The sequence below is a fragment of the Mustelus asterias genome, chromosome 2 (genome assembly GCF_964213995.1).
Source record: "Mustelus asterias chromosome 2, sMusAst1.hap1.1, whole genome shotgun sequence".
Taxonomy (NCBI): Eukaryota; Metazoa; Chordata; class Chondrichthyes; order Carcharhiniformes; family Triakidae; genus Mustelus; species Mustelus asterias.
The window spans coordinates 153,662,127-153,689,631 of record NC_135802.1 but is presented as its reverse complement, the minus strand read 5'-3'; the positions used below and the strand labels follow the sequence as shown (position 1 = coordinate 153,689,631).

General features: G+C 44.3%; 1 protein-coding gene across 5 annotated transcripts in view; it reads right to left on the bottom strand.

Annotated features, from left to right (window-relative positions):
- fyco1a (FYVE and coiled-coil domain autophagy adaptor 1a) overlaps nucleotides 1–27,505 on the bottom strand; it is a 159,202-nt gene that overhangs the window by 8,349 nt on the left and 123,348 nt on the right. For 4 of the 5 annotated variants that reach the window (XM_078198814.1, XM_078198813.1, XM_078198809.1 and 1 more), the window contains 3 exons: nucleotides 18,155–18,268; nucleotides 15,373–15,583; nucleotides 990–1,099 (listed from right to left, as the gene is read on the bottom strand). In XM_078198814.1, the coding sequence (XP_078054940.1) occupies nucleotides 990–1,099; nucleotides 15,373–15,583; nucleotides 18,155–18,268 (435 nt within the window). The remainder of the gene's footprint in view (nucleotides 1–989; nucleotides 1,100–15,372; nucleotides 15,584–18,154; nucleotides 18,269–27,505) is intronic. The other variant, XM_078198816.1, reaches the window with a different exon arrangement.

The window sequence follows — 27,505 nt, the reverse complement described above, 5'->3', positions numbered from 1 at the left end:
CCCAGTGGAAGCGATGCAGTATTTCCGTTGGTTCTCCAACTGGTGGGTGAATCCCCTGATGCTCACATTAAGGGTGGAATTCTCCCATTCCGCCCACAGTGGGTTAGATGGCGGGCGGGAGCGGAGTCTCTAATAGGAGCCAAAAAGTTGGGAATCCGCCAGTGTAAAAACGTGTTCCAATTCTCCCAATGACGGGTTAATGTCGGGTCAGTCTTCTTGCTGCCTGGTGGCTTGAACATGAATGCTCTGCCGTAGCACTGCACTGCTCCTGAAGCATAATTAGTCAGCTTCCAAGCGTGGAATCTGGTGTGGGATCCTGCCATTCTGGCCAGTGGGAATGGCCGCCTGTCACCACACTTAATTGGAGAATTCTATTCTAAATCCCGGGCAATATCTGGACATGATTTAACAAAGCAGATTGTTTGCCCATTGTTAAATCCCCTCTATTTTCATTCAACTGATTTCTATAGCCATCAACCTATCTTCTAGATGTACTGGCATAATTAGTTTTACTATCTTTAGGTGTCCTTTCAGAAGGTAGTAGTCCATATGCTGAGGTCCTGCATGCACTATACATGAGAAGTGGTGGCAACGTAACTGTGGGTTTCCCACTTCCTGGACTTTATTGCATAGTCTTTGTCACTGTGCCTTCACTAGGGTTCTGGATTGATAGTCCTCAGGGTCTCTCCTTCATACTCTTGAAGAAAACAAACACTTCGCTGATTGCCTCTCTCACTCAGGAATCAAAAAGGATGGAAATCCATGGAGGATGCAGCTGATGTTGAGCAGGTTCTGCATTGCTGATTAATGTTTTAAGCATAGAAATTTGGAACAAGGAATAAGGGATGCTGCCAGTTAGAAAATTGACTTTGCAAAGAAAACTATGAAGGTGGGAAAGAGGGTCTGGATTAGGTATACTGGGGTTTGGACTTTGGACCATTTTATAATTTGCCAATTGACCTATCATGGCAATGGTCAATGTGGCTTACCTTGAAAAAGAGTTATCAAAAATCAGCAAATACAGCCCTGGATTCCTCGCCTTCAGTTGTCCTTGTATTGTTTCCTTGTGGGAATTGCAGCGAGTTAAGGGAATTAAAACCTGTGTATAACAAAAAAGTCTTTGTAAAACATTAGGATCTAAAATGAATGATGGCTTAGAAATTATAACCCTTTGACTCCCCTTAAAAGATGCAACTCTGAAGATTATTGTATATGAGAGCATTGGCAAATTAGGACAAGGTGCAGTGGAGACCTGTCACAAGCACAGGGCTATAGTGACATCCTACTCATTCTTTCTTTCATTCATGGATACACAAGCATTCACACAACCGCCGACCACCATAAATTATATGCAAACTCTGCTTGAAGGTATCACTTGGAATTAGTCCTGCAACACATGCCCCCATTCTGTTATTGTTGGCCTGGGAAGAGTAGTCGTTTATACCTTGCATTCCTCTCAGCAGTAATCACAAGACATCACAGCCACCCAGGATCCAGATAGGTGAGCATGAAGAATGGGTAGTGGGTGAGACTTACTCCAGTGTAATGGGCAAACAAGGAGAAGCTGGGAGTGTACAATTTAGCCACTCCGGATAATCTTAATTAATTGATTAAGAGGTCTGATATTCTAGTGTCAGCAACTTTAATGCTTTATTAAGAACTAAAAGATTTAGCTTTTGCTTTCTCCGATATTGATACATCAATCATTTTATTACGGCTTCCACTTGATTCAAGACTGACCTCTACTCAGGGCTGTGAGTTTCTGCCTTTGGTCTTCCTCTGACTGAAATAAGCCAATTCCTGACCCAGAGATCTTTGGGTACATGGAGCAGGATGTTCCACAAGGTAGTGGTATCCAGAATGCAGGATTTGCTTGCTTTTTTTGTTCCTTCTCTGCCGCCATTCTGTCTCATCACTAAGACTCAAAGCATGGTGCAGTTTGATGGACAAGTTGTCATCATTTTGAGTAACTGGTAGCAGTTAGAGGGCAGTGTGGGATAGTCTGTGTGTGTATTAACAAGGCAGAGGGCAGTGTGGGATAGTAAGTGTGTGTATTAATAAGACAGAGAGAGGGCAATGTGAAATGGTTTGCGTACATATTAACAAAATACAGGGTAGTGTGCCATTCCTTAACAATATTAACAAAATTGAGAGAGTGCAGCGTGAGATAGACTGTTTGCATATTAACAAGATAGAGAGAGAGAGCAATGTGAGATAGTTTGATGGTTTGTGTGCAATTTTAGGAAGAGTAAAGGGAAGAATAGACAAAGAAAAAACAACGCTTAAACAAGTTTCATCTATCAACCATAGAACATTAAAAATGTATTAAATAATAGAGGAGAAGTTTTGTGAAGGATAGAAATGGGATAACTGGGAAGGATGTCAATCAGATTGGGGGGAAGTGGTGGCCAGGAAGTGGGAACAGGTAACAGTCTGTTCCTCGCTACCCCATATTCAGGGATACATATTTTAAAGTCTTATCTGATTGGTTACAGTTTGTGTACTAAGCCGCATGGAGACCTGTTTTTTTTGGAGTGCAACTGGTACAGGCTGCCTCAAGGCAAACAAGCTTTTGCAGGGGAGGTCTTCAGCAGACATCAGGGCCCCCTGTATGCATAAATAGAGAACCTAGTGCTTATGTTTAGGCCTGGCACTGCATAGTGATTTACTAACGTTACCAACATGGTGGGCAATGCAATTTCAACTCATAATGAGCTTCTTCTTCCTGCCTGGCATACTGGAGACTTAAGAAGTTGTCTGAAAAATGACTGTTATGTGGCTGAACTTATAGCACCTATCCACAAGTCTTCTGTCTTTCTATGATGTTTGTACCTTGACTAGGTCCTGTGTTTTACTGCTTTGACGGCTGCGGTGTTTAAACTGTAGCAAAACCACAGTAAACGTCAAAAACAGCACTAGAAGTCCAGGAGTACTAATGAGCAATTTCACAGGAGACCTACTTATGGTTATTTCAAAATATTGGCCTTAAACGTACTCTAGGATTTTAAGAACATAAGACATAGGAGCAGGAGTAGGCCATCTGGCCCTTCGAGCCTGCCCCGCCATTCAACAAGATCATGGCTGATCTGAAGCGAATCAGTTCCACTTACCCGCCTGCTCCCCATAACCCCTAATTCCCTTATCGATCAGAAAACTATCTACCTGTGATTTAAACATATTCAACGAGGAAGCCTCCACCACTTCAATGGGCAGAGAATTCCAGAGATTCACTACCCTCTGAGAGAAGAAGTTCCCCCTCAACTCTGTTCTGAACCGGCCCCCCTTATTTTGAGGCTGTGCCCTCTAGTTCTGCTGGACTCCTGCTGTAACTCAGGCAACAAACTGGCAAAGCCCATTGGGAAAAGGCAAGGATCTGGCTACTCTGGTTGCACACCAACTCTGGGATTTCCTGGTTAGCTCTCTAAATGGCAAGACCTCAATTCACCCCTTATGTTGGTTTCTGGTTAGGTGAAGCCTTAATTGTACCATTCTCAGCCTTGTTTTTGAATCCCTCATCAACCTACTCCTCCTTATCTCTGTGCTAGACGGATGTTTCAAGTCTGGCCTCTGACACATTCCTTATTTTACTTGCTACGCCATTGATGGCTGTGCTTTCAGCTGCCTAGATCCTAAACTCTGGGACTCTCGCCCCTCACTAAAACTCTTTGCCTCTCTCCTTTTGAATAGACATACCTTGCATTAAGTTGATCTTTCTCGACACCTTAGCTATGACTGTAATACTACATTCTGCACTCACTCCTATGTACGGTATGTTTTGTCTGTGTAGTGCGCAAGAAACAATACATTTCACTGTATACTAATACATGTGACGGTAATAAATCAAATCAAAATCCTTCAAAGGTGTTCCTCTTTGATCAGTCTATGGTCATCTGTCCTGGTGTCAGGTCTGGCGTCAAATTTTATTTGACAAAGCTGCTGTGAAGCGTTTTGGGTGGTATGGCTGCAATGAGGGTGGTGTGTAAATGAAAGTTGTTGCAACTTGGCCAATGATGCCAAGAGGGTGGAGACTTCCTAAACTGGAAGTTCTTGACCACTTCAGAAAGGACCTGCTACTATTAAGATAAAGGTGCACGGGGCTACGGGTAATATATTAGCATGGATAGAGGATTGGTTAACTAACAGAAAGCAAAGAGTGGGGGTAAAAAAAATGGGTGTTTTTCTGGTTGGCGATCAGTGACCAGTGGTGTGCCTCAGGGATCAGTGTTGGGACCGCAATTGTTTACGATTTACACAGATGATATGGAGTTGGGGACCAAGTGTAATGTGTCAAAATTTGCAGATGGCACTAAGATGGGTGGCAGAGCAAAGTGTGCAGAGGACGCTGAAAGTCTGCAAAGGATATAGATAGTCTAAGTGAGTGGGCGAGGGTCTGGCAAATGGAGTACAATGTTGCTAAATGTGAGGTCATCCATTTTGGTAGGAATATCAGCAAAATGGACTATTATTTAAAGTGTAAAAAATTGCAGCATGCTGCTGTGCAGAGGGACCTGGGTGTCCTTGTGCAGGAATCTCAAGGAGTTGGTTTGCAGTTGCAGCAGGTAATTAAGAAGGCAAATTGAATTTTGTCCTTTACTGCTCGAGGGATGGAGTTTAAAAACAGCGAGGTTATGTTGCAGCTGTATAACGTGTTGGTGAGGCTACACCTGGAGTACTGTGTACAGTTTTGGTCTCCTTACTTGAGAAAGGATATACTGGCACTGGAGGGGGTGCAGAGAAGATTCACTAGGTTGATTCCGGAGTTGAGAGGGTTGGCTTATGAGGAGAGACTGAGTAGACTGGGGCTATACTCATTGGAATTCAGAAGAATGAGGGGAGATCTTACAGAAACATATAAGATTATGAAGGGAATGGATAAGATAGAAGCAGGGAAGTTGTTTCCACTGGCGGGTGAAACTAGAACTAGGGGGCATGGCCTCAAAATAAGAGGAAGCAGATTTGTAAATAGGAGCTCCCAAATACGGGAAGGATCCATGTGAGGGTAGCTTGGGAACCACCTTCTGGAATGCACAGTGTAGTCACTGGAAGTACACTCAGAGTGGTGCAGATGTAAGCTGGTCTGCAAATGGGATGCCATTCTCTAACCGTGAAATATCCACTTCTGGACCTTTGTGTCATTTATCTTTCAATTAAAACATTCAGTTAAAGATACTATTTTGATTTGAAAAAGTCTGATTAATGTCAAGAACATGAAATTGTTTAAGGCTTTTTTTGAATTCCTTATTTGGCCGGCACTGTTTTTGAATTATTTGTGTTTTTGAGGTTAGAGAACAGAGCATGCAATGTCTGCTGAGATTGCTTACCGCTGATTGATATTAAGCACGAAAGGAAGTGGTTCAATTTGTGGATGGGTGCAATGTAAATAGAATGACAAGTGCGTGATCCTTGTGCATCTTAATCCTAGCGATACACCCTTTGGGTGCTTGATGTTAATGCAGGAGCATTACATTCGTATCATTGCATTTTTCTTAATTTTATTGAATAAAGACAATTTTGAATGTGAGCAGGACTTTTAGGATAGTGAGGTTTTCTATTCTGCCTTCCGAAGTGCTGGTGGGAAACACATCCCCTCCCCACCGACACTGTCTGCCCCACAACGATTTCATGCTCCAGCGAACGTTAATTGGCTGTAAGAGGGACGGGACTTCTGCCCCTCACTCGGGAGCAAGTTTCACTTTAATCTGATTGGCTGACAGTTCGTTAGTTTCTGCAATGCCAGAAGCTGAATTGGACAGGACTGGGATTGCATGCAGTCCCCAGAGCCTGAGTCCCAGGATTCCAGATGGTGGTGCGTTTTGGGGTGAGACGTGGGAAAGTGGGGGGAGAGTGAGGAATTGGGGTGTCGAGGGAGAGACAAGGGGGCAAGGGAGGTTCCATGGTTACTGAACCAAACTTTGGGGCTGGTTTGCCCGAAGTGAAAAGTGGGCTGTTCATAGAATTGCACCTCCCGCCCCACCGCACACACACACACAACCTATTCCTGCCTCAGGCCTGTTTATTTTCAGGTTACCCCATACCCGGGAAATCCTCCGGGCTGCCTAATAATTGAGGGTGGGTGGGAAATGGCCCTTAAGTGGTCAATAATTGTCCATTTGAGGGCCTCAGTTGGTGAAAGGGTGGACACAGCCCATCCAAGGCCTTGCCTACCCCAACATAAAATTATAAAGGTCGGGGAGAGCACGAATCCAACGGAAAGCCCAGCGAGGAATTTAACGTTTAGCCCCCACTTAAAAACCCGTTCATGGGGAAGGCAAAATTCAGACCCATGTCTCTGCAAACACGACCAGCCAGTTACTAAAATGGCTGACATTTTGTAGGGTGTCCATATTCTCTGAAACTCTTATAGCGGTTCGTGTTACCAAAAAGATTAAAAAGTGACTCAAATAGCCCATTATTTTTTACAATAAATTAGAGGTTTTATTCAGAAATTGGACTTACTGATGACAGTTGTCCTTTTGGCAAGATTGTCGCCATTGTTTGTGGCTCACGTCATTTGTTTCTTTGCCATTGATTCTGTCTTTCTCCTTGGTTCCTGCCCCAGACTGAATCAGACTGCTTACAATCCCACATCCTACATCACCCCATATCCTGTTGTTATTATTGAAGAGTACTGTGGGATATTTCACATCCAATTGAATCGGGAGATCAGGACTCAATTTAAAGTCTTATCCAAAAAAACAGCAGTTGGGACAATGCAGCATTCTCGCAATAAAATATTAAAGAAAGTAATCCAAATCAATTAAAATGCAAATGCCAAAGAAATATCATACATCATTCTTTCAATCATTTTATTAATTCCACTGATTCTTTTGGCTTTGGGACTTTGACTAGGATTCTTTCTGTGGTCTCTTCTCATGAGGTTTCCTTGGAAATTTAGTCTGCTGCTATGGTCAAGTCTGGATACTGTCAGGGGGTGTGGCATGAACGTTGATCCAAAGCTCCTGTTTGGTAAAGATCATCACGCACACATGGAGTTGACACCCAGCTGAATGCTACCATTTGTATCATTACTGGAACACTATTCTCAACACCACTTACTTGGCTCCCTGTCCTGACAAACATCACTCTGCCACATATCCACTGACTTGCAATAACCCACAAAATGTTCGCAATGCCTCCCACCTGCCACTTCCTGCTGATCTATTCAGCCCCAGAACATGACTCCTATCAAGAAGGCCAATTCTGGAAAAACCCTCCCACACAAGACTTTAACACAAATTCCACCTGGATAAATGAATGGGGCTTATTGGACACGACAAACAAGTACCTGGTCCCAAACCCAACCCAACAGCTACCTGGTTTCAATCTTCCAAGGAAAGATTGGTCAACTCTCAACAGGTTCAGGGCTGGCCATGGCCCCTGCTTGGCCAACATCCACAGATGGGCCATTAGTGCCAGCGCCCTATTTGCCTCTGTGCCTGTAGTAGAGAGCAAACTGTGCACCACACCAAAGCCTCAATGGAGTCAATCCGCACTCAACACAGCAGGACCGCAAGAAATTGCTTGTCGTGGGGACTTTGCATTCTCTAATAAAATATTAATCCCACTGTATATTTATTCCATGTAAGCCAAAAGATCAGATATTGTAGTCACTGTTAGGTTTTTGCTCTAGTTTAATCTTGATTCAAACAGAAAATGTGAACTATTATAATCCTTCCTAGAACTATTCCACTTAGGGACAAGCAAACTTTCTCAATTCTTAACCTTTTCTGCACTTCTTACATTTCCTGCAATGGATAAGAATATCTTGAAGGAACACACCAGTGTAGTTATCTTGAATACTGCCATAGTTGTGGTTATTTTTTGTTATCATGATCATCGCTTTTGATGTAACCTTTATTAACAAATCTCTAACTGCAATAAACTGATTGTACCAACCTAAATACTATTTATATATTGACAAATAAATTCAACATAAGTTCACCCAGAGGAACAAGATTTTTGTTTCAACAGCAATAAGTGAAAATGTTAACCTATGTCCTCCCGCCAGGTAATAGCTTTGAATTGGAGATAGTGGCATACTGGTAATGTCACTAGACCAATCTATTGCTCTGAGGACATAGGCTTAAATCCCACCATGGCAGCTGGTGGAACCTATATCAGTCAATCTGGAATATAAAGATAAATCTGGAATAATGGCGACCATGACAACTATCGTTGATTGTTGTAAGAACCTATCTGGTTCAGAAGGGAAATCTGCCATCCTTATGCGGTCTGACCTGCATGTGACTCCAGATCCACAGCAATGTGGACTCTTAATGTCCCTCAGTTCAAGGGCAATTAGGGATGGAAACAACTCTCATCCCATGAAAGAATTAAAAAATGCTCCTTACATTTCTGATAACCTCAATGGGGATGCGAATCGAGAAATATTCTTTTGCAAAATTTATATCTGCACACATTTTTCAAATACGTCTCCATTTACAAATCAACAGGATGAATAATTTAAGGAAAGAGTGTTTAGACAGCTAACCCCAAGGGGTTTGTGATGATAGTGGATGACAATAGTTGACATTTTCTGCTTTTTCATAAACTTGAGTTGGATTAGATAAACCCCACCAGTATGTACACAAGATTCAAAGAATTTGTGAAAAATGGTGTCAATAAAAAGCAGAACCTGAGTTACCAAAAATTTCCCCTGCTGACAAAGACTTTTAGCTTCCGTTAATATATTAACGCAAAGCATGTTAATAACGAAACTTTATATTCAACAAAAAGGGGTTGATTTTCTTCCCCTTGACACAGGGACAGGAGGAAACTATTCTTCCCCTCAAACCTGTTCCGCACTATCTGTAACTTAACTCTTGATTCCATAACCCTTAATAATCTAACAAAAACTAATTGATCTCAATTATGCCATTTTCTATTGACCTGATCTCAACAGCCTTATGGGGGAATGAATGTCCCAGATTTCCACCATCATCTGTGTGTTGAAGTCTTTCCTGACATTACCCTTTAAAGTAAAGTTTATTAGTCACAAGTGGGCTTACAGTAACACTTCAACGAAGTTACTGTGAAAATCCCCTAGTCGCCACACTCCGGCGCCTGTTCGGGTACACTGAGGGAGAATTTAGCATGGCCAATCCACCTAACATGCACATTTTTGGACTGTGGGAGGAAACCGGAGCATCCGGAGGAAACCCACGCAGACACAGGGAGAAAGTGCAAACTCTGCACAGACAGTGACCCAAGCCGGGAATCGAACCAGGGTCCCTTGTGCTATGTGCCACCGCAAGCTCAAATTTTAATGGTATGCTCCACTGTTCCAAACTCCCCTATTAGAAGAAATACAAAAGATATGCTATAAAAGCCTTAAATCATTTTAAACACTTCAATTACATAGATTACTCTTAATCTTTTATGCTCAGTGTAATAAAAATTACTTTCAATCTATCTTCATAATACATCTTTTTAGTGAATCTAGCTGCATCAATCCAAAGTCAATATATCTTTCCTGAGATCTGGTGCCCAGAACTAAAGAGTGTATTCTGAATGATGGGTCTGACCAGTTATATAATTAGAAGATAAATCCTATCCCTTTCCACCTCCCCAGTAGATAAAGGCCAACTTTCCTGTGGCCTTAGAAATCAAAAACATAAAAGGAATAGGAGCAGGAGATGGCCCATGAACGAGGGCCCATGAACGAGTGCCAACACTCAAAACTGAATCCAGAGGAAGAGAAAGACTTAGATATCACAGAGAGACAGACAAAGAGGCTGTGGGAGATTGTGAGGTTGGGGGCAGTTTGGCAGCAGATGTTTAGTAAAAGTTTGAAAATGCACATGATGGGGAGTCTCAGTTTTTCAATTGTAATCTCCTTACATTCAGTAGCTCAGAATGATGCAGATGGGGTGGATAGGAAGTTAACAATTTTGAAGTTCTCAAACCTAATTTCAACCTACCAGGTTCTGGTTTTAACTGAGGTGGTTTGGTCACCAAGGCGATGACTCTGCTTTTACTTTGTAATGCATGGAGGACGAAAGGAGACAAGAAGACTCAGATCCATGAGTTAAACGCTTTTACTGAACTGCTTATGGGCCAGGAGGAGCAGAAAATTTTATCCTACCGGTGCGACAAGCTTACCTCCATATGATTGGCTTGTGCGAATCGGCATTAGGCCAACAGCTACATCTCGTAACCAGCATACTCCTACCCACCTCATAACAACTGAATAGTACCACTCCCCTCACCCAACCTGCAATGTCAGACTTACCTGACATTGTTTCTGACTACTCTCTAACCCCAATGACATCCACCCTATTAATCTGGCTGGCTAGAGGGTGCCAAATGTTTAAAATAAGTCCTGCCGTTAAATTCACTCGGGCATATAGGAAACATATATTTCTTGCCCAAAGGTCCCCATCCCTCCTCCCCGTGCCATCTTGGCTCTGGGTAATTAGCAGGGCCTATGTTTTCAAGAGTGCACTCAGTGTGTGCGTGGCTAAGACAAGCTCTTCTGCATTTCATATCAAAGAGGTCACCTTGCAAGAGGAGCCTGCCACTCGGATCCCACTCTGGTATGTCAAGATTCTCAACTCCTGACACTTAGGGCCCGATTTTCCCAACAATTTGCGCCTGTTTTCGGGCGCGAAATCACGGTAAAATCGGGCGGGAGGCCGTTATCGTGATCTGCACCCGTGTCCGAGCAAATCACGACTTTACTGACACCCGATTTGGGCGCGGATCCGTTCCATCTCTATCATCAATTCCCATTTTACCTTCTATTACGTTCCGGATCTGCGCTTTTAGCGACCTGCAAAATAAAAATCCGAAGCTGATTTTTATTATGCAGGGGAAGCTCTGAAGTGGGTTCAGAGCCTGCAACGGCTCTCTGACCCAGATCATCCTCTGGGAGGGGGCGGGGGGAGGAGGGAGGCAGGTCAGAGCATCCTCTGGGGGGGGGCGGGGGCAGGAGGAGGAGGCGGGTCAGATGTATCCGGGGGGGGGGGGGGGGGAGAGGAGGTGGTGAGAGGGCTCAGCGTTATCTGGTGGTGGTGGGGGGGAGGCCTGATCGCTCACTGGTGGGGGGGCGGGGGCGGATGGATCTCTGGTGGGGAGTGGGGGGCAGGGGTGTCCGCTGCTACTCTGCGGGCAATCGGTGGGGAGGGAGGGGGGCAGGGGTGGCCACTCCAGGAGGAGGGATTAATTCCTCCGGTGGAGATGAGGGATCGCCTGCAGAGTGGCAACGGACACCCCTACCCCCCTCCCTCCCCACCGATCACCCGCAGAGTGGCAGTGGTCACCCCTGCCCTCTCCCTCCCTACCGATCGCCCGCAGAGTGGCAGCGGACCCCCCTGCCCCCCCACCAGAGATCCTTCCGCCCCCCCCTCTCCCCATCCCCCACCAGTGAGCGATCGGGTCTCCCCCCCACCACCAGGCAACGATCAGCCCTCTCGCCCCCCCAGAGATAGGTCTGAACCGCCTCCTCCTCCCCCCCCCCCCAGAGGATGCTCTGACCCGCCTCCCCCCCCCCCCCAGAGGATGCTCTGACCCGCCTCCCTCCTCCTCCCCCCCCCCCCGAGGATGCTCTGACCCGCCTTCCCCCCCCCCCCCCCCCCCCCAGAGGATACTCTGACCCACCTCCCTCCTCCCCCCCCCCAGAGATATATTTGACTGCAAGACCCCAGACTGATTAGAGCTCCGGGTTCAGTGAATTGCACTAGACAGGACAGCAATCAGATTATTATCTCTGCTTGAAAATACTCTCCACTGCCCAGGATTAGCATGAATTTTTTGATATAGATCGATAAGCAATCTCCTCTCTGTGAAAAATGCCTGCAAGATTCATTTGACTGATCAAAGGTTTATATCAGTGACCTGAGACAGCTAGCTATTGTTTTGTGCCTTCTTTACAGCAGAACCTCTCTAAAACTCCCAGGCTCTCTTTCACCTAATCGTGGAAGTCATCACAGGGTTACAAGATTCCATCTTCCTGTGACTACCATAATAAAATTAGCACAGGAGCGACTTCCAGTGCGAGGCACATCAAAGATCCGCATCACTGACCTGCCTCCTCCTGCCCCACCCCCCCCCAGAGATACATCTGACCTGCCTCCCCACTCCCCCCCCCCGAGAATGATCTGTGTCAGAGAGCCACTCTCTCTGCTTTCTACTTTTTTTTTCTTTCCCGACCTGGGCGTGCTTTTTCAAATTTTTTTCGAACTGCGCATGCGCAGTTCAGAGCTCCAATCGTTCCACAGCATTAAGCCCCACCCACAGCACAGATCGGACTGGAGCCGGCTGAAAGCGGATTTCAAGGTCGGATCTGTACTACGCCCAGATTCGGCACTTAGAATCAAAATGGTAAAATCGGGCCCTTAGTGACCATTAAAAGAAACCAAACAGATAAAAGCTCAGAGCTTTCTGTCAAAGCAGAAAGATCCAACACTCACATGGTGGACAGCTGAAGCAGAATGCATGGAAATATATTTTTACAGCACAAACACAGGCCATTCAGCCCGACAGATCCACACTGGTCTTTAAGCTCCATAACAGCCACCTCCCACCCTTCGTTATTTAACCATAATAACAAAGCTTTCTTGGTGTCTGTTGACAGCCTTAGCACTGAGTAAGATGGTCAGTGGATGTGGACTGAGTAAGATGGAATAGAGCGCAAAATCCTGACTGTAGACTGTATAAATTAAGAATGTTGGAGGTCTGGTGAAGCATGCATTAAATGAAAGTGATGCAATGGCCTACACATGCATAGACTCCAAAGGTGGAATTTTCTGCTCAGGAGACTAAGTGCAGTGGTGGCACTTTTCCAGCCAGCCAGCGTGGCAGGTTTCCACTCCAGAACATCTGCATTTCAGCTCGTTCATTATGTACAAACATATGAACGGGAAGATAACAATGGAACCAGGTGAGAGCAATCTCCCCCTGCTGGATGACAGAGGCAATGCACTGGAAAAAAAGGTATGGGTGAACCATTTTAAAGTTTATTTATTAGCGTCACAAGTAGGCTTACATTAACACTGCAATGAAGTTACTGTGAAAATCCCCTAGTTGCCACACTCCGGCACCTTTCTGGGTGCACTGAGGGAGAATTTAGCATGGCCAATGCACCTAACCAGCACGTCTCTCGGACTGTTAACCATGCTAGTCAAGCTGGCCAGGATGAAGAGGGATAGTTAATCTTTGTCGATTTAACATAGGGTGCCATTTGTGTCTTTGACAAGAACCGTTCCATACCGTGGCAGGGGCAGAAACCCGATTGGATGGATTAAAATACAGGAAAGCTGGCATGGATTCGGGAGGTGACATCATGCTCCAAGGACTTGAAAGGAAAAGGAAGTTGGAGATGGAACTCTGGGGACATGGGTTCGAATCCCGCCACGGCAGATGATGGAATTTGAATTCAATAAAAAAATAACTGGAATTAAGAATCTACTGATGACCATGAAATCATTGTCGATGGTCGGGAAAACCCATCTGGTTCACTAATGTCCTTTAGGGAAGGAAATCTGCCTTATCTGGTCTGGCCTACATGTGACTCCAGAGCCACCGCAATGTGGTTCTCAACTGTCCTTGGGCAATTAGGGATGGGCAATAAATGCTGGCCAGCCGGTGACGCCCATGTCCAACGAATGAATGAAAAAAATTGATGAATAAACTGATTTGGCCATTTTATAGTATCACCCAGTCAAGATTATCCTCTCAATGATCTAAAAACTCCACATACCCTCCCCATTGAAAAATCTGAACTTAAACTTTACCCGAGGAAAGATTTAAAAGTTGTCCATTAGTTTTTCTTCAAATAATACTGAAAAACGTTTGAGCATAAAACTGCTAGAAACTTCATAAAAATATCCCACCAGCACTGTTGCACTAACTGTCTGGCTGTAAGTTCACAGACTGATTGACAACTCCAAGTGGTTATAAAGTTTTGGACGAGGGGCTATGAATACTTGCAGATTAAGATACTATGAGCGGAATCTTATGGCCGTTCACGCCGGCAGGATTTTATGGTCCTGCTAATTTGGCTTGGTGCCAAATTCTCTGACCTCGCTGCAGCGGCAGTGGGGCACGAACGGCCGCTAAGATTGCCCTATGTATACTTCGATGACAAATCCACACTCAGCTCATTGCGTCATAATTAGAAAATAGCAAGTTAAATATTATTTCTGAAACTAGCTTTTGGGAGAGACTAGCGTCTCCATTTAAAACTTCAACAAAGGCTTTAAAAATACAGAAGAACAATTCGATTGGTACATTTTTTAAAGGTGACATGAAATATGGAATTGGTTGCTTTTTTTGGTTAAACCTTTTTTGGGGTATTATAAACTTCAGTTACTGAGCAGAAAACACGAAAATGTTTTCTCTGAGGAGCGATTTGTGGGAGTTGGTGGACTGAATTCAGTCAAAGGGGATGATGAAATTACATAGGCAAAATCTATTATAAATGCTGATATAAATTAAAACAGAATTTACAATTGGAAAAGCTGACAGAAATGTACAAAAATCGAACATCAGGGAGTCACTGTGCAGATTGTAAGTGTATACAGGTTTTAAATAGAAAGCTACTCGTTGCGAATATATGTGGCAGCTGAAAAAGATGTGTATTTGTTTTGGGGGTGACCTGTTGGGCCAGTTTTGCAGTACTTGCTAGTTGGTGAATGGCAACTTTAACAAAAAAAAATCACCAGTTTCCTTGGTTCTGTGCTTGTTACTGGCTGTGGACCAACACTAGTTTTCATTTGGTCCAAAGATGTGGATTGGCCATGCTAAATTGCCCTTTAGTGTTAGGGGGACTAGCTCGGGTAAATGCCTAGGGTTATGGGGATAGGGCCTGGGTGGGATTGTGGTCGGTACAGACTTGATGGGCCGAATGGCCTCCTTCTGCATTGTAGGATTCCATTGCATAACAAATGGAACAAGCTTTGATCAGTTCAAACAGGCTTGGATATTTCCTTTTAAGAATGTAGGATGTATTTGGGGTATGAAACCTTTGAGAGGGATAATAGGTTAGGTATAAATGACTGGAAGCTCTGCGAGTATTTTCTGACCTTCTGTCACAAGTTCAGCAATAAGAATAACATCGTAATCAGACATTAATGTTATTACTCTGGAATTGCCACCAATCTTCTACTGAGGTTACAATGGGAGATGACCTGCGTTCTAACCCCCTTTAATTGTTTAGAATAAATGTATGATGCAAAATGAGAAAAAAATATAAGTTTTGAGGATAATTATGACATTAAATTAGAAACATGAAACTATAATTTTTTGTTGTTCACAATGTGATGATTTTAACTTTAGTTCTGTATTTGAAATTCACCTTAGAAACATGTGTCAAAGTTGGCCCAGAGTAACAGTATAAGCAACAATCCTGAATGAAGATGCAATTCCTCTTACCTTGCACTGTTCATACGGCACCTCTTCAGATTCTTGATAAACAACACTAAATGAGATGCTCTTCGGATCAGAAGAAAAGATCCAGCTAATGGTCAAACCACATTCTTCGACTTCAATAGGGATGAGACTGTAGCAGCTGGACTTCACAAAAAGCTCTCTATTGTTGTCTCCGAACTGTCTAACCTCATCCACCTTGAGGGGTATCTTGAGGCTAAAATGGAAAAACAAGATGTCTGTCCTCCCAACAACAGCAACTAGCAATTCTATACCCCTTATAATGAGGTAAGGCATCCCAAGGTGTTTCACAGAGCATTGTCAAATAAAAATTAAATGGCATTTGCTACCAAATAAACCTGTTGGACTTTAACCTGGTGTTGTTAAAACTCTTACTGTGTTTACCCCAGTCCAACGCCGGCATCTCCATATCACAAATAAAAATTTGGCATCAAGCCACACACGAGACTCTAGGATTGGTGACCAAAAGGTTGGTCAAAGTTTTAAGGAGCATCAAGAAACAGGGGGAGAGAGAGAGAGGCACGGAAAGGTTTAGGGAGATAACCTAAGCACTTAAGGCCGAGGCAGCTGAACAGATGGCTGGTAATGGTGGAGCAATTAGGATCAGGGATGCAAGAGATGCCAGAATTACAGGAGCGCAGCAAACTTGGATAGTTATAGGCCTGGAGGAGTTACAGAGATAAGGCAGGGGGAGGTGGGGTGGGATGTGAAAACAAGGATGAGAATTTTAAAGCTGAGGCGTAGTCAGATTGTAGGCCAAGGTAGGTCAGCGTGTACAGGGGTGATGAGTGAACAGGATTTGATGTGAGTTGGCATACGGGCAGCAGAAGCCTTCAAAGTAAACATAAGTCACCTGCACAGGAATCATTGCTAGCTGTATTGCTCAGTGCTTATCAAAATGTAAAAGAATTAAGCGATGTTTATTTTTCTTTAAACTTTAGGAATACATTGTAGAATGGAGGAAATCTGTCCCGACTCCATCTGTTAGGCACTGATCTCTGATCAGCACAACTAATCATATTAATGTTTAGTTATTCAAGTTTCTGCTCAGAAGAAGTTAGGTCTCCAGAAGAAATTGAAGAGGAGAAATATATCCAGGTTTGGATTATTGAGTTTCAAATTTGCTACTGATTTTTACTTTCTCAAAATGCCAGCAAAACTTAAAATACTACCATTGCACAACAATTTAAAACCAAGCATAGTCTCGATATAAAACGGACTGAAATGTCAAACGAATAATTGGGTCATGCAGCACTGAAGAAATTATTTCCTGATTTAAAGTCACGCACTCTGTTCTTATTTTAACATACTGCTTGGATTTAATAGTATTTCCAGTTAAACAGAAAAGCAAATGCCAGTTTAGTAGACAGTGAGGTAGAGTTAGTTGGAGCATTGACATTTCTCCATAGTTTGCTCTGAGGAGCTGGTAGATGCAAATATTGACGTATTGCTTCATCATCTGTGGCAGCAGGATGTGTTCACATCGGACCAGATGTTGGCAGATACCGAAGTTATCTCCTATTTAACTTAAATGGCACTCGCAATGTTCTCCAGGAAGGGAATGGGGGCAGACTGTAGTTCACATATCTGCAAATGCACGTGTAAAGTGTAGCTGCCTTCAAGCAGGTGCAATTTTCGTCAGTGGGATGTGTAAAATACCAAAACACGACTTGTGGGCTTTAAACATTTGAAGAAAATGTATACAGCTGCTATTAGGAGCAATTTGGGGAGGTGGGTTTCCTTTTGGAGAGGTACCGGGGCCCTTTTGGCTAGGCCCAGGAACCCCTTTGGGAGAGGTAAGGTGTCTTAGGGGATTGTTGCAATAAGGCATATATATGTGTAAAAAGTGGATTAAATTGCTGGGGCTATCACTCTGTCAAGGCATTTGAATCCTCAAGCTCTTCAAGTTAAAAATAACAGACTGCTGTAACTATTTCTAATTTTGCCAGTTGTCTGTTGGCATAAGCCTGAGGTCTTTCATTATAAGATTGGTGCTGCAGGACTGATTCCACAACCTATCATTACTACAGTGGAAGTGGAGGGATGGGGGACAGTTCACAGTCTGACTGATAGCTCCAAGTGGTTATAAAGATTTGGACGAGGGGCTATGAATATAGAGGATTAAGTACGTGAATGAATTTAAATGTAGTGAATGGGTTTTGATCAAGAGTATTTTTTTAAATAGTAAAGTCATCAACAGATACTCAGAACTTTATTTTATCCCAACAGAGCATGGCTCCTGAGGTCTGTGCATGGTGGATACTGGGTGAGTTGACATGGGAAAGATTGCAAGGGCAAAGGGTGATGGGTGGGGGGTGTCATGGGTTGGCATTAGTTGGCACTCGGTGTAGGAGTTATAAAGGGCCATTAGGGTGGATAGAGGGGCATGGGTTGGTGAAGAAGGAAAGGTTTTATAGGAGATGCTTATAGAGAGGATGTGGCAGTCAAGGTTGGGTTTTCTCAGTGTGGAGGTAAACAAGAGAACATAACTCCTAAAATAGGTGATCAAAATAAAAATATCATTTAGACTTTTCCCAGAGGTTAGTGATTGGAAAGAATATAATTCTTATTGGAAGTAAGCGGGTGTGATTGTATCAGCACATTAAATTGAGAGGCGACTAAATGTCTGGAGAAACACTTGACAGAGTGGTATGAAAAGCGCCACAGAATATGATATTTCTTGGAGACGGGGACAGATGAAGTGTAATTTTGATCCTGTACATTTCTATGTTCCAATCCAGCTTCAAAGCATTTGTGTGATACTTACGTAAGCTCCCCACACTTCAACAAATTCATCTCTGCATCTTGCATCGGTTGTGCAGATCCATCTTCAGGTGGAGCTCTTGATCCATCTATTGATGCACTGTCACCTGTGGGACTTCTGAAAAAGAAAATGTGGGTCACTGGGTGCACAATATCTCTAGTGATGTGAACATAAATCAGCATTATTTACAGAGCTGAAAGTCATATTATTTAGAACTGACAGGTGTGCCTTATTTCAATAACTGTATCTGAATCAGAAAGAAGTGCCATACGATATAAGAACAAAGAGAACAAAGGAAAGTACAGCACAGGAACAGGCCTTTCGGCCCCTCCAAGCCTGCGCCGATCATGATGCCTGCCTAAACTAAAACCGTATGTACTTACAGAGTCCGTATCCTTCCATTCCCATCCTATGCATGAATTCGTCCAGTTGTCCCTAATATGCCACAATTGTACCTGATCCCACCACCTCCCCAGGCAGCGCGTTCCAGACATTCACCACCCGTTTTGTAAAAAGCTTGCCTCGCACATCTCCTCTAAACTTTTCCCCACGCACCTTAGACCTAAGTCCCCTAGTACTTGACTTTTCTACCCTAGGAAAGAGCATCTGACTATCCACTCTATCCATGCCGCTCATAATCTTGTAAACCTCTATCAGGTCACCCCTCAATCTCCGTCATTCCAGTGAGAACAAACCGAGTTTATCCAATCACTCCTCATAGCTAATACCCTCCAGACCAGGCAGCATCTTGGTAAACCTCTTCTGTACTCTCTCCAAAACCTAGAATCATAGGGTCCCCACAGTGCAGAAGGAGGCCATTTGGCCCATCGAGTCTATACTGACCACAATCCCATTCAGGCCCTATTCCCGTAACCCACATACTTACCCTGCTAATCCCCTGACACTAGGGTCAATTTAGCGAGGCCAATCAACCTAACCCGCACATCTTTGGACTGTGGGAGGAAACTGGAGCACCCGAGGAAACCCATGCAGACACGGGGAGAACGTGCAAACCGCCCCAGACGGTGACTGGAGGCCGGGATTGAACCCGGGTCCCTGGCACTGAGGCAGCAGTGCTAACCACTGAGCCACCGTGCCACCCATACCATTTCCACATCCTTCTGGTAGTGTGGCGACCAGAATTGTACAGAATATTCTAAATGAGGCCTAATTAAGGTTAGCTAAACGAAGCTAATATACTGAGGGTTAATGTTAAGAAAAGTAGTATTTTGTTTCTGTCCCGACATTCACATTATTTATCATATTCTATTCTTTAACAAGCAGTTGTTCAGATCTCATATTGCCTTCATATACGTTTGTCCAAATGTTTCAATCTATTGGAGGCATTTACTGCAAATTTTGTCTTTGGAAACAATGTTAAATTGAAACCCCATTTACACTCCCAGGTGGTTGTAAAAGATTCAGTAACACTATTTCGAAGAGGAGCAGGGGAGTCCTCTTTGGCACATATCTTACAATTAAAACCTAAAAACCAGATTATCTAGCCAGTGCTATCTGTGGCATATTGCTGTTTGCTGCCACCTTTCAGACATTGCAGCAGTAACCACGCTTTAAAAGTACCTCATTGGCCGTAACACTTTGACCTCCTGAGGTTGTAAAAGGCGCTACATAAATGCAAATTCTTTCTGTTATTCTGCAGTGTATCATCATCTCTGGTGTTCCCCAAGGATCTATCGTCGACCCCCTCCTATTTTCTATCTACATATACAGTTCTATATGTACCCCGAAGACACTTATCTATACCTCATCATCTTGATTCCTCCATTTTTGCAAAATTATCAGATTGCTTATCTGATAATTATCAGAATTATCAAAATTATCAGATTGCTTAATCTGACATTCAGTACTTGGATGAGCAGAAATTTTCCCAATTACTTTTTGGGTGACTGAAGCCATTGTTTTGGTCTCCACTCCAAACTCCGTTCCCTGGCTACCGACTCTGTCCCTCTCCCTGGCAACTTTCAGAGATGAAACCAGACTGCCTGCAACCTCAGACCAGGATTTTATGGCCTCTCCTGCCCAATGGGATATTATAGTCCTGCCGAATTAGATGCCAATCTAACCAGCCTGCTGCATCCGCCAGAGGGAGACACGCTGGGGCGGAGCTGTAAAATCTTGGCCTCATATTAGACCCCAAGATTAGCTTCCAATCACTCATCTGCACTGTAACAGAGATCGCCTATTTTAACCTCTGCTACATCACCTGGCTGGCTTTGTCTCTGCCTCAGCTCATCTGCTGCTGAAATTCCCATTCATGCTTTTGTCACCAGTATAGAAATCATAGAAACCCTACAGTGCAGAAAGAGGCCATTTGGCCCATCGAGTCTGCACCGACCACAATCCCACCCAGGCCCTAACCCCCATATCCCTACACACTTACCCAATAATCCCCCTAATCTACGCATCTCAGGACACTAAGGGGCAATTTTAGCATGGCCAATCAACCTAACCCGCACATCTTTGGACTGTGGGAGGAAACCGGAGCACCTGGAGGAAACCCACGCAGACATGAGGAGAATGTGCAAACTCCACACAGAACAAAGAACAGTACAGCACAGGAAACGGGCCCTTCGGCCCTCCAAGCCTGTGCCGCTCCTTGGTCCAACTAGACCAATCGTTTGTATCCCTCCATTCCCAGGCTGCTCATGTGACTATCCAGTTAAGTCTTAAACGATGTCAGCGTGTCTGCCTCCACCACCCTACTTGGCAGCGCATTCCAGGCCCCCACCACCCTCTGTGTAAAAAAACATCCCTCTGATATCTGAGTTATACTTCGCCCCTCTCACGTTGAGCCCGTGACCCCGCGTGATCGTCACTTCTGATCTGGGAAAAAGCTTCCCACCGTTCACCCTATCTATCCCCTTCATAACCTTGTACACCTCTATTAGATCTCCCCTCATTCTCCGTCTTTCCAGGGAGAACAAGCCCAGTTTACCCAATCTCTCCTCATAGCAACACAGGTGGAGAAGGCGGTGAAGAAGGCATATGGTATGCTTGCCTTTATAGAACAGTGTATAGAGTATAAAAGCTGGAGTCTGATGATGCAGCTGTATAGAACAGACAGTGACCCAAGCCGGGAATCGAACCCAAGTCCCTGGAGCTGTGAAGCAGCAGTGCTAAGCACTGTGCTACCGTGCTGCCCCAGTAGACTTGACTATTCCAGTGCACTCCTTGCTGACCTCCCACATTCTAACCTCTGTAAACTTGAAGTCATCCAGAACTATGCTGTCCGTGTCCTAACTTGCACCAAGTACTGTTACTCATCAATCACCCTGTGGTTGTTGACCTACTTTGGCTCCTGGTCAAAGTCTTAGTTTTAAAGTTCTCATCCTGTTTTCCACCTTCGCCCTTCCCTATGTGGCTTGGTGACATATTTTGTTCTATGATGGCTCTATGAAGTGCCTTGTGAATTTTTATTACAATATAGTAAAAGTTGTTGTACTAGTGTATTAAAGGCTGCAGTTTAACTTGGCACAGTCCTGCCCTCTGGTGTTTGTGCTTTATTGCAGCTGTGTGATACCTATGCTACCATTCGTTCTTGAATAAATTGAAAGCAGGAAGTATTAGAAATACTCTGCAGCTCTGGCAGCATTTGTGTGGAGAAAAGTTGTTTCACCAGCAGCTCACTGCTATTTGGGTGGTTCTCAGTCCCGTTAATTGCAAAGCCCTGCAATGCCTCTGCATGTAAGTTAACCATGTCTAGGACAGCAAGCAGTCAGTGGTCATGAGAGTAAGGAGAAAAAAAACACACAATATCCAGCAGCTAATTAGCAACACATAATTAAATCAAGGAAAACATGATAAGGACATTGCACGCTATAATGTCCTCTCATCTAGGAAGAGGCAGGATAGGAGCTTGGAAAAGGAAAGTGAAGAACTAGTTGTCGTGGTCCATGTCCAGACCTTCTTCCTGTTCCTTCTTAAGAGATTATCAGGAGCTCAGACCTAATTTAAAAAGCAGGACCACAGGATGGTAATTTCAGGATTATTCATACCGTCTGCTAATTGGCATATGGACAAAAAGATCAAGAAAGTCAATCTAAGACTTATTAATTGGTGTAGGAAAGAGGGGTTCTATTTTATGTGAAACTGGAGCCTCCTGTATTTGAGCAAGAAGAAACTACCACTGGGAAGGACTGTGCAGGATTTGAACTGAGCGCAAGGTGGTAACAGAAGAGATAAATAGGACCCTAAAAAGGACTTGGTGCCAATAGAGGTGTAGGAGGATGGGGAATGAGGGCTCAGGTATAAATAATAAAAGTGAAAGAGCGAGATAATCTTCCCACTTTTGGTCTCTGGAGTTGTAACTTGCGATCAGGTAGCAGGCGTTTCCCTCCAAGAAGCCACATGTTAGAACATAGAACATTATAGCGCAGTACAGGCCCTTCGGCCCTCGATGTTGCGCCGATCTGTGAAACCAATCTAAAGCCCCTCTAACCTACACTATTCCAATATCATCCATATGTTTATCCAATGACCATTTAAATGCCTTTAATGTTGGCGAGTCCACTACTGCTACAGGCAGGGCATTCCACGCCTTTACTACTCTCTGAGTAAAGAACCTACCTCTGACATCTGTCCTATATCTATCACCCCTCAATTTAAAGCTATGCCCCCTCGTGCTAGCTATCCCCATCTGAGGAAAAAGGCTCTCACTATCCACGCTATCTAATCCTCTGATCATCTTGTATGCCTCTATTAAGTCGCCTCTTAACCTTCTTCTCTCTAACGAAAACAACCTCAAGTCCCTCAGCCTTTCCTCATAAGACCTTCCCACCATACCAGGCAACATCCTGGTAAATCTCCTCTGCACCCTTTCCAATGCTTCCACATTCTTCCTATAATGCGGCGACCACAACTGTACGCAATACTCCAAGTGCGCCCGCACCAGAGTTTTGTACAGCTGCAACATGACCTCTTGGCACCGAAACTCAATCCCTCTACCAATAAAAGCTAACACTCCGTACGCCTTCTTAACAACCCTATCAACCTGGGTGCCAACTTTCAGGGATCTATGCACATGGACACCGAGATCTCTCTGCTCATCCACACTACCAAGTAGCTTACCATGAGCCCAGTACTCTGGAATCTTGAATCTTCTTGGTGTATTAAACGGTAGGAATGGCAGATTGACTCAGGATGAGGGCATTGCGGCTACTTCCAGGAAAGCAGGAACTTATCAACAGCGTGGTTTGTGAGTTATTGCACAGCAACTGCACGTTAATGGTGTAGTGACCTATATAGTTCCTGTACTTTTTCCTGTTGACAGAGGGGTGGGGGGAGGGGGGTGGGGCAGTAGAGCCATGTGTCTGTAGTTGATGGCTCCCTGCATCATTTGGAATCCTGCTTTCTCGCAAATTCACATGCCTGCTCATCTTGCTTATCTCTGTAAACAATGAAATTGCCTGTCCTCACAGACAGGGTCTCCGATACCTCCGGATGTCATGTTGGATGGTTTCCTGCAAGATGCTTCTAATGTTGTTTACACCTCCTGGAATGACCAAGTTGCGTATAAGTTTAAAGTGACAGTAACCTTGATAGCCACTGACAACTCCTTCACTGCCCTGGTGTGAAATAGCAGTATCTTTGTCCACTTCTTTGTTGAATCTGAGGCACCTCAGGGTGAGGTGGAGGTAATAGAAGCGCTCGTTGAAAACTCATAGTGGCCAAGGCCTTCTGCGGAGAGTCCTCCTTCTCCTTGTGCAGAGCTTTCCCATTCTGCAGCCTCTGCCCCATTTATTTGTCATGTTGGAAACCCAGAGGCACTGCATCTATAGCCTTTATGCTTTTGCATACTTGATGTGGACAAGTGATTTGTTCCTGTGGTCTCCCTGTGAATCAGAAAATCCCAACAGTGCAGGAGGCCATTCGGCCTACTCAGTCTGCACCGACCACAATCCCACCCAGACCCCATTCCCATAACACCTCATATTTACCCTGCTAATTCCCGACACTAGGGTTAATTTAGCATGACCAATCAACCTAACCCGCACATCTTCTGACTGTGGGAGGAAACCGGAGCACCTGGAGGAAACCCACGCAGACATGAGGAGAATGTGCAAACTCCACACGGACAGTGACCCGAGGCCGGAATTGAATCTGGGTCCCTGTGAGGCAGCAGTGCTAACCACTGTGCCACCGTGCTGTCCCAAGGAAACTTTGGAGAGTGCCATCGAAGAATTGAACCCCAGTCTGCAGCGTGACAGGCGGTGATCCTAACCACTATACTAACGAGGAAGTGCTGACTAACGAGGCAGCTGAACTGATGAGAACTAATATGCACTGGACCTGTGAGGTCCAAGTTTCAAAACTGTTGCATCGTTGAAGCCCTGAGGCTTCTGCCATGTGTATAGCACGCTCACACTAATGCCCTTCCTAGTCTAGAATGCTGCATGTGCCATTTGCTGACCGTGGCATTTCCCTAGTTCCGACAATTGCCCAACTTCACGGCCAAGAAAAGGGGATGCAACGACACTCCAGATTAGAAAGGGTGTTAAAGAGGCTGAACCAAATGTTGCTGAAAAAAATACGGCATGTAAATAATGCAACTTGTCATTAATGTTCAAATCATCCAACAATTTCTGTCGAGAAAGTGGTGAACCAAAATTAGGGATTGCTGCAGGTTGCTGGCCAATTCGCACTGCTCCAACATTAGCATTGCAAAAATGCCATCTTGCTCTTCACGTCCCCACGATTTACATGGGGTTCCTGCATTTGTACATTAAATGAGCATTCCCTGCGCAGTGAAGCAGATGAGGCTACCTCATTGAATGTTTTTAAGGCAAGGATAGATTTTTGAACAGTAAAGGAATTAAGGGTTATGGTGAGCGGTAAGTAGAGTTCAATCCACGAAAAGATCAGCCATGATCTTATTGAATGGCGGAGCAGGCTCGAGGGGCCAGATGGCCTACTCCTGCTCCTAGTTCTTATGTTCTTATTAACCTTGTCACAGAAATTAAATTTAGCCATTATCAACTTAAGTGCTCTTTTAAACATGTGGTGATCGTTAATAAATGAAAGTGAACAATGATAAGTGTGCAGTCTCATTCCTTCAGGTTGTGAATTGTTTTCAAGAATTTAAAAAATGTCAAATTGTATTTTGTTTCCTGTTCCTTTTCTCACTTGCTCTTAATCCAATCTCTCTTTCCTTCTCTTTATTTCTCTGCCTGTACCTGATTTGAAATTGAATTCACTCATTCTATCTCACCCTTCTCCTCAGTCCTTCCTCTGTTTATTCCTCATTATTTAATCTTACTGGTTAGGGCTGGATTCTCGTGGAGTCAGACCGACTCTGGGGGCCTATACAAATGATGGACGGAACCCAGATAGACCCCGGTACCACCCCCCATTTCCAGCAAATTCCGTGTTTACCAGCAGGGAGAGGGGAACAGGGTGTCAATCATACAAGCGGGAGATCAGAACTGAGCTGGGCCACTTGAAATTGGTGCTGAGTTCAAATAGCCTTTTGGACAACTGGCCTAAAATCTCAGAGAATCGAGGTGGGACTTCTAACCAGCCCTCCTCCATGGCTGCCTCCTGTATCAATCATGACCCCCGGAATACAAATTATGCGTGTAGGGGTTGTTCCAATGGAGGTATATAGAAACATAGAAACCAGAAGCAGGAGTAGGCCATTCATCCCTTCGAGCCTGTTCATCAAATTCAATATCTTGATTCTCCCTTCCCTCCCCAAAGGTCAGGAGATTTCCTGACTCGAGCTTCCTGCCTTGATGGCAAAAATTTAGCTATAGTGTCCAGCTGCACACCAAGGTCCCAAATTCATGGTTGCGCTCGCTGCGCTGTTATCAACTCATACTTCCAGCAACTACGTGGGTGAAATTTTTCAAAACCAAAATGTGAAAATATACGTCCAATCTGCCCTGCATCATCAAATTCGGTCCAATATAAATAGTTCAAATTCAGAAAAGAATACGGGAAATAAAAAAATAACTGTTAAGATTACAATTGGTGTTATGCAAAACAATTACTGTGGTAAGCTTAAAAGGTGAGAAAAACACTATCTGGGCGATTGGGCAGGGTGGGGTCTGTTGCTTAAGTATGAGATGTGGACACAAAGAGATATAACAAACAAATCGAGTACACGAATTCAGTTTAAATGGTATGATATAGTTGGCAATGAGACCTGATTAAAAGAAAGCCATTGCTGGGAGATAAATATTCCAAATTATAAAGTCACTATATAAAGAACAGGAAAATCGGAAACAGTGGAGGAGTATGATCACTTATAAAGCAACCTATTACATCATGAGAATGAGGGGTGGTCAGCAGTAATTGTCTGGATAGCAGGAATTGAGGATTAGAAAAGATGCATGATTTTGGTGAGAGCTTTCTACAGGCCTCCTGATAGCCATGGTAAAGTAACAAGGGGACTGATTTTACACTCCCCTGCCAGTGAGTTTGAAGAGGGGGTGGGACCCTCAACATCCAGCGAGTGGCCTATCAGCTTGTCCTTGCGCCCACTGAAATTTTACCAATGATAGCGTTGGACTTGGGCAGCCCACATGCCAGTGGGTCAAGTAAGATCTTTATCTGGACAATTAATGTCGCTTAAGGGCCTCATCCTACTGCTGTCAGCATTTAATAAACAGAAGTGAGTGAGGCTCTGGCTAAGTGGCCAAGCAGGTACTTTAATTGCACTTAATTGTACCCCTGCCCCCCCAATCCCTCCCCCTGCGTGTTACCCCAATCCCCAGGTTCCACTCCCCCACAGCCTTTCAAATCCCCACCCTCACCTAGGTTTGCCCGTTTAGCATCTGGCAAGACTCCAAACACTTAGAATGCGATCCAGTAATGCTTGCCTCCTCAAACCCCGAGTGTAGCAATGGCAGTGGCCACCACTTCCTGTCTGGTTGGGTGCTCTTTGAGGTGGGATTTCCTGTCCACGATGGGAAGAAATCCCATCTCCAGTCAGCTAATGACAAACTAGCCATTAGATAAGTGGCTGCAGGGCAGCCATCCTTCACCTGGGTAGGCTCTTTCCCCAGAACTTTTGCCCCCTTTAATACCAACCCAGGATTTTCAAGTACAGAGATTAGATAAGTTCGATGCAAAGCAGAGCAGTTATCATGAAAAATCTCAAATTTTCACACAGACTCAAAAAGGGCAAAAGAGTAACAAGGGAGAGAGTAGGGCCTCTTAAGGATCAACAAGGTCACCTATGTGTGGATCCACAAGAGATGGGTGAGATCCTAAATGAATATTTCTCATCAGTATTTACTGTTGAGAAAAGCATGGATGTTAGGGAACTTGGGGAAATAAATAGTGATGTCTTGAGGAGTGTACATATTACAGAGAAGGAGGTGTTGGAAGTCT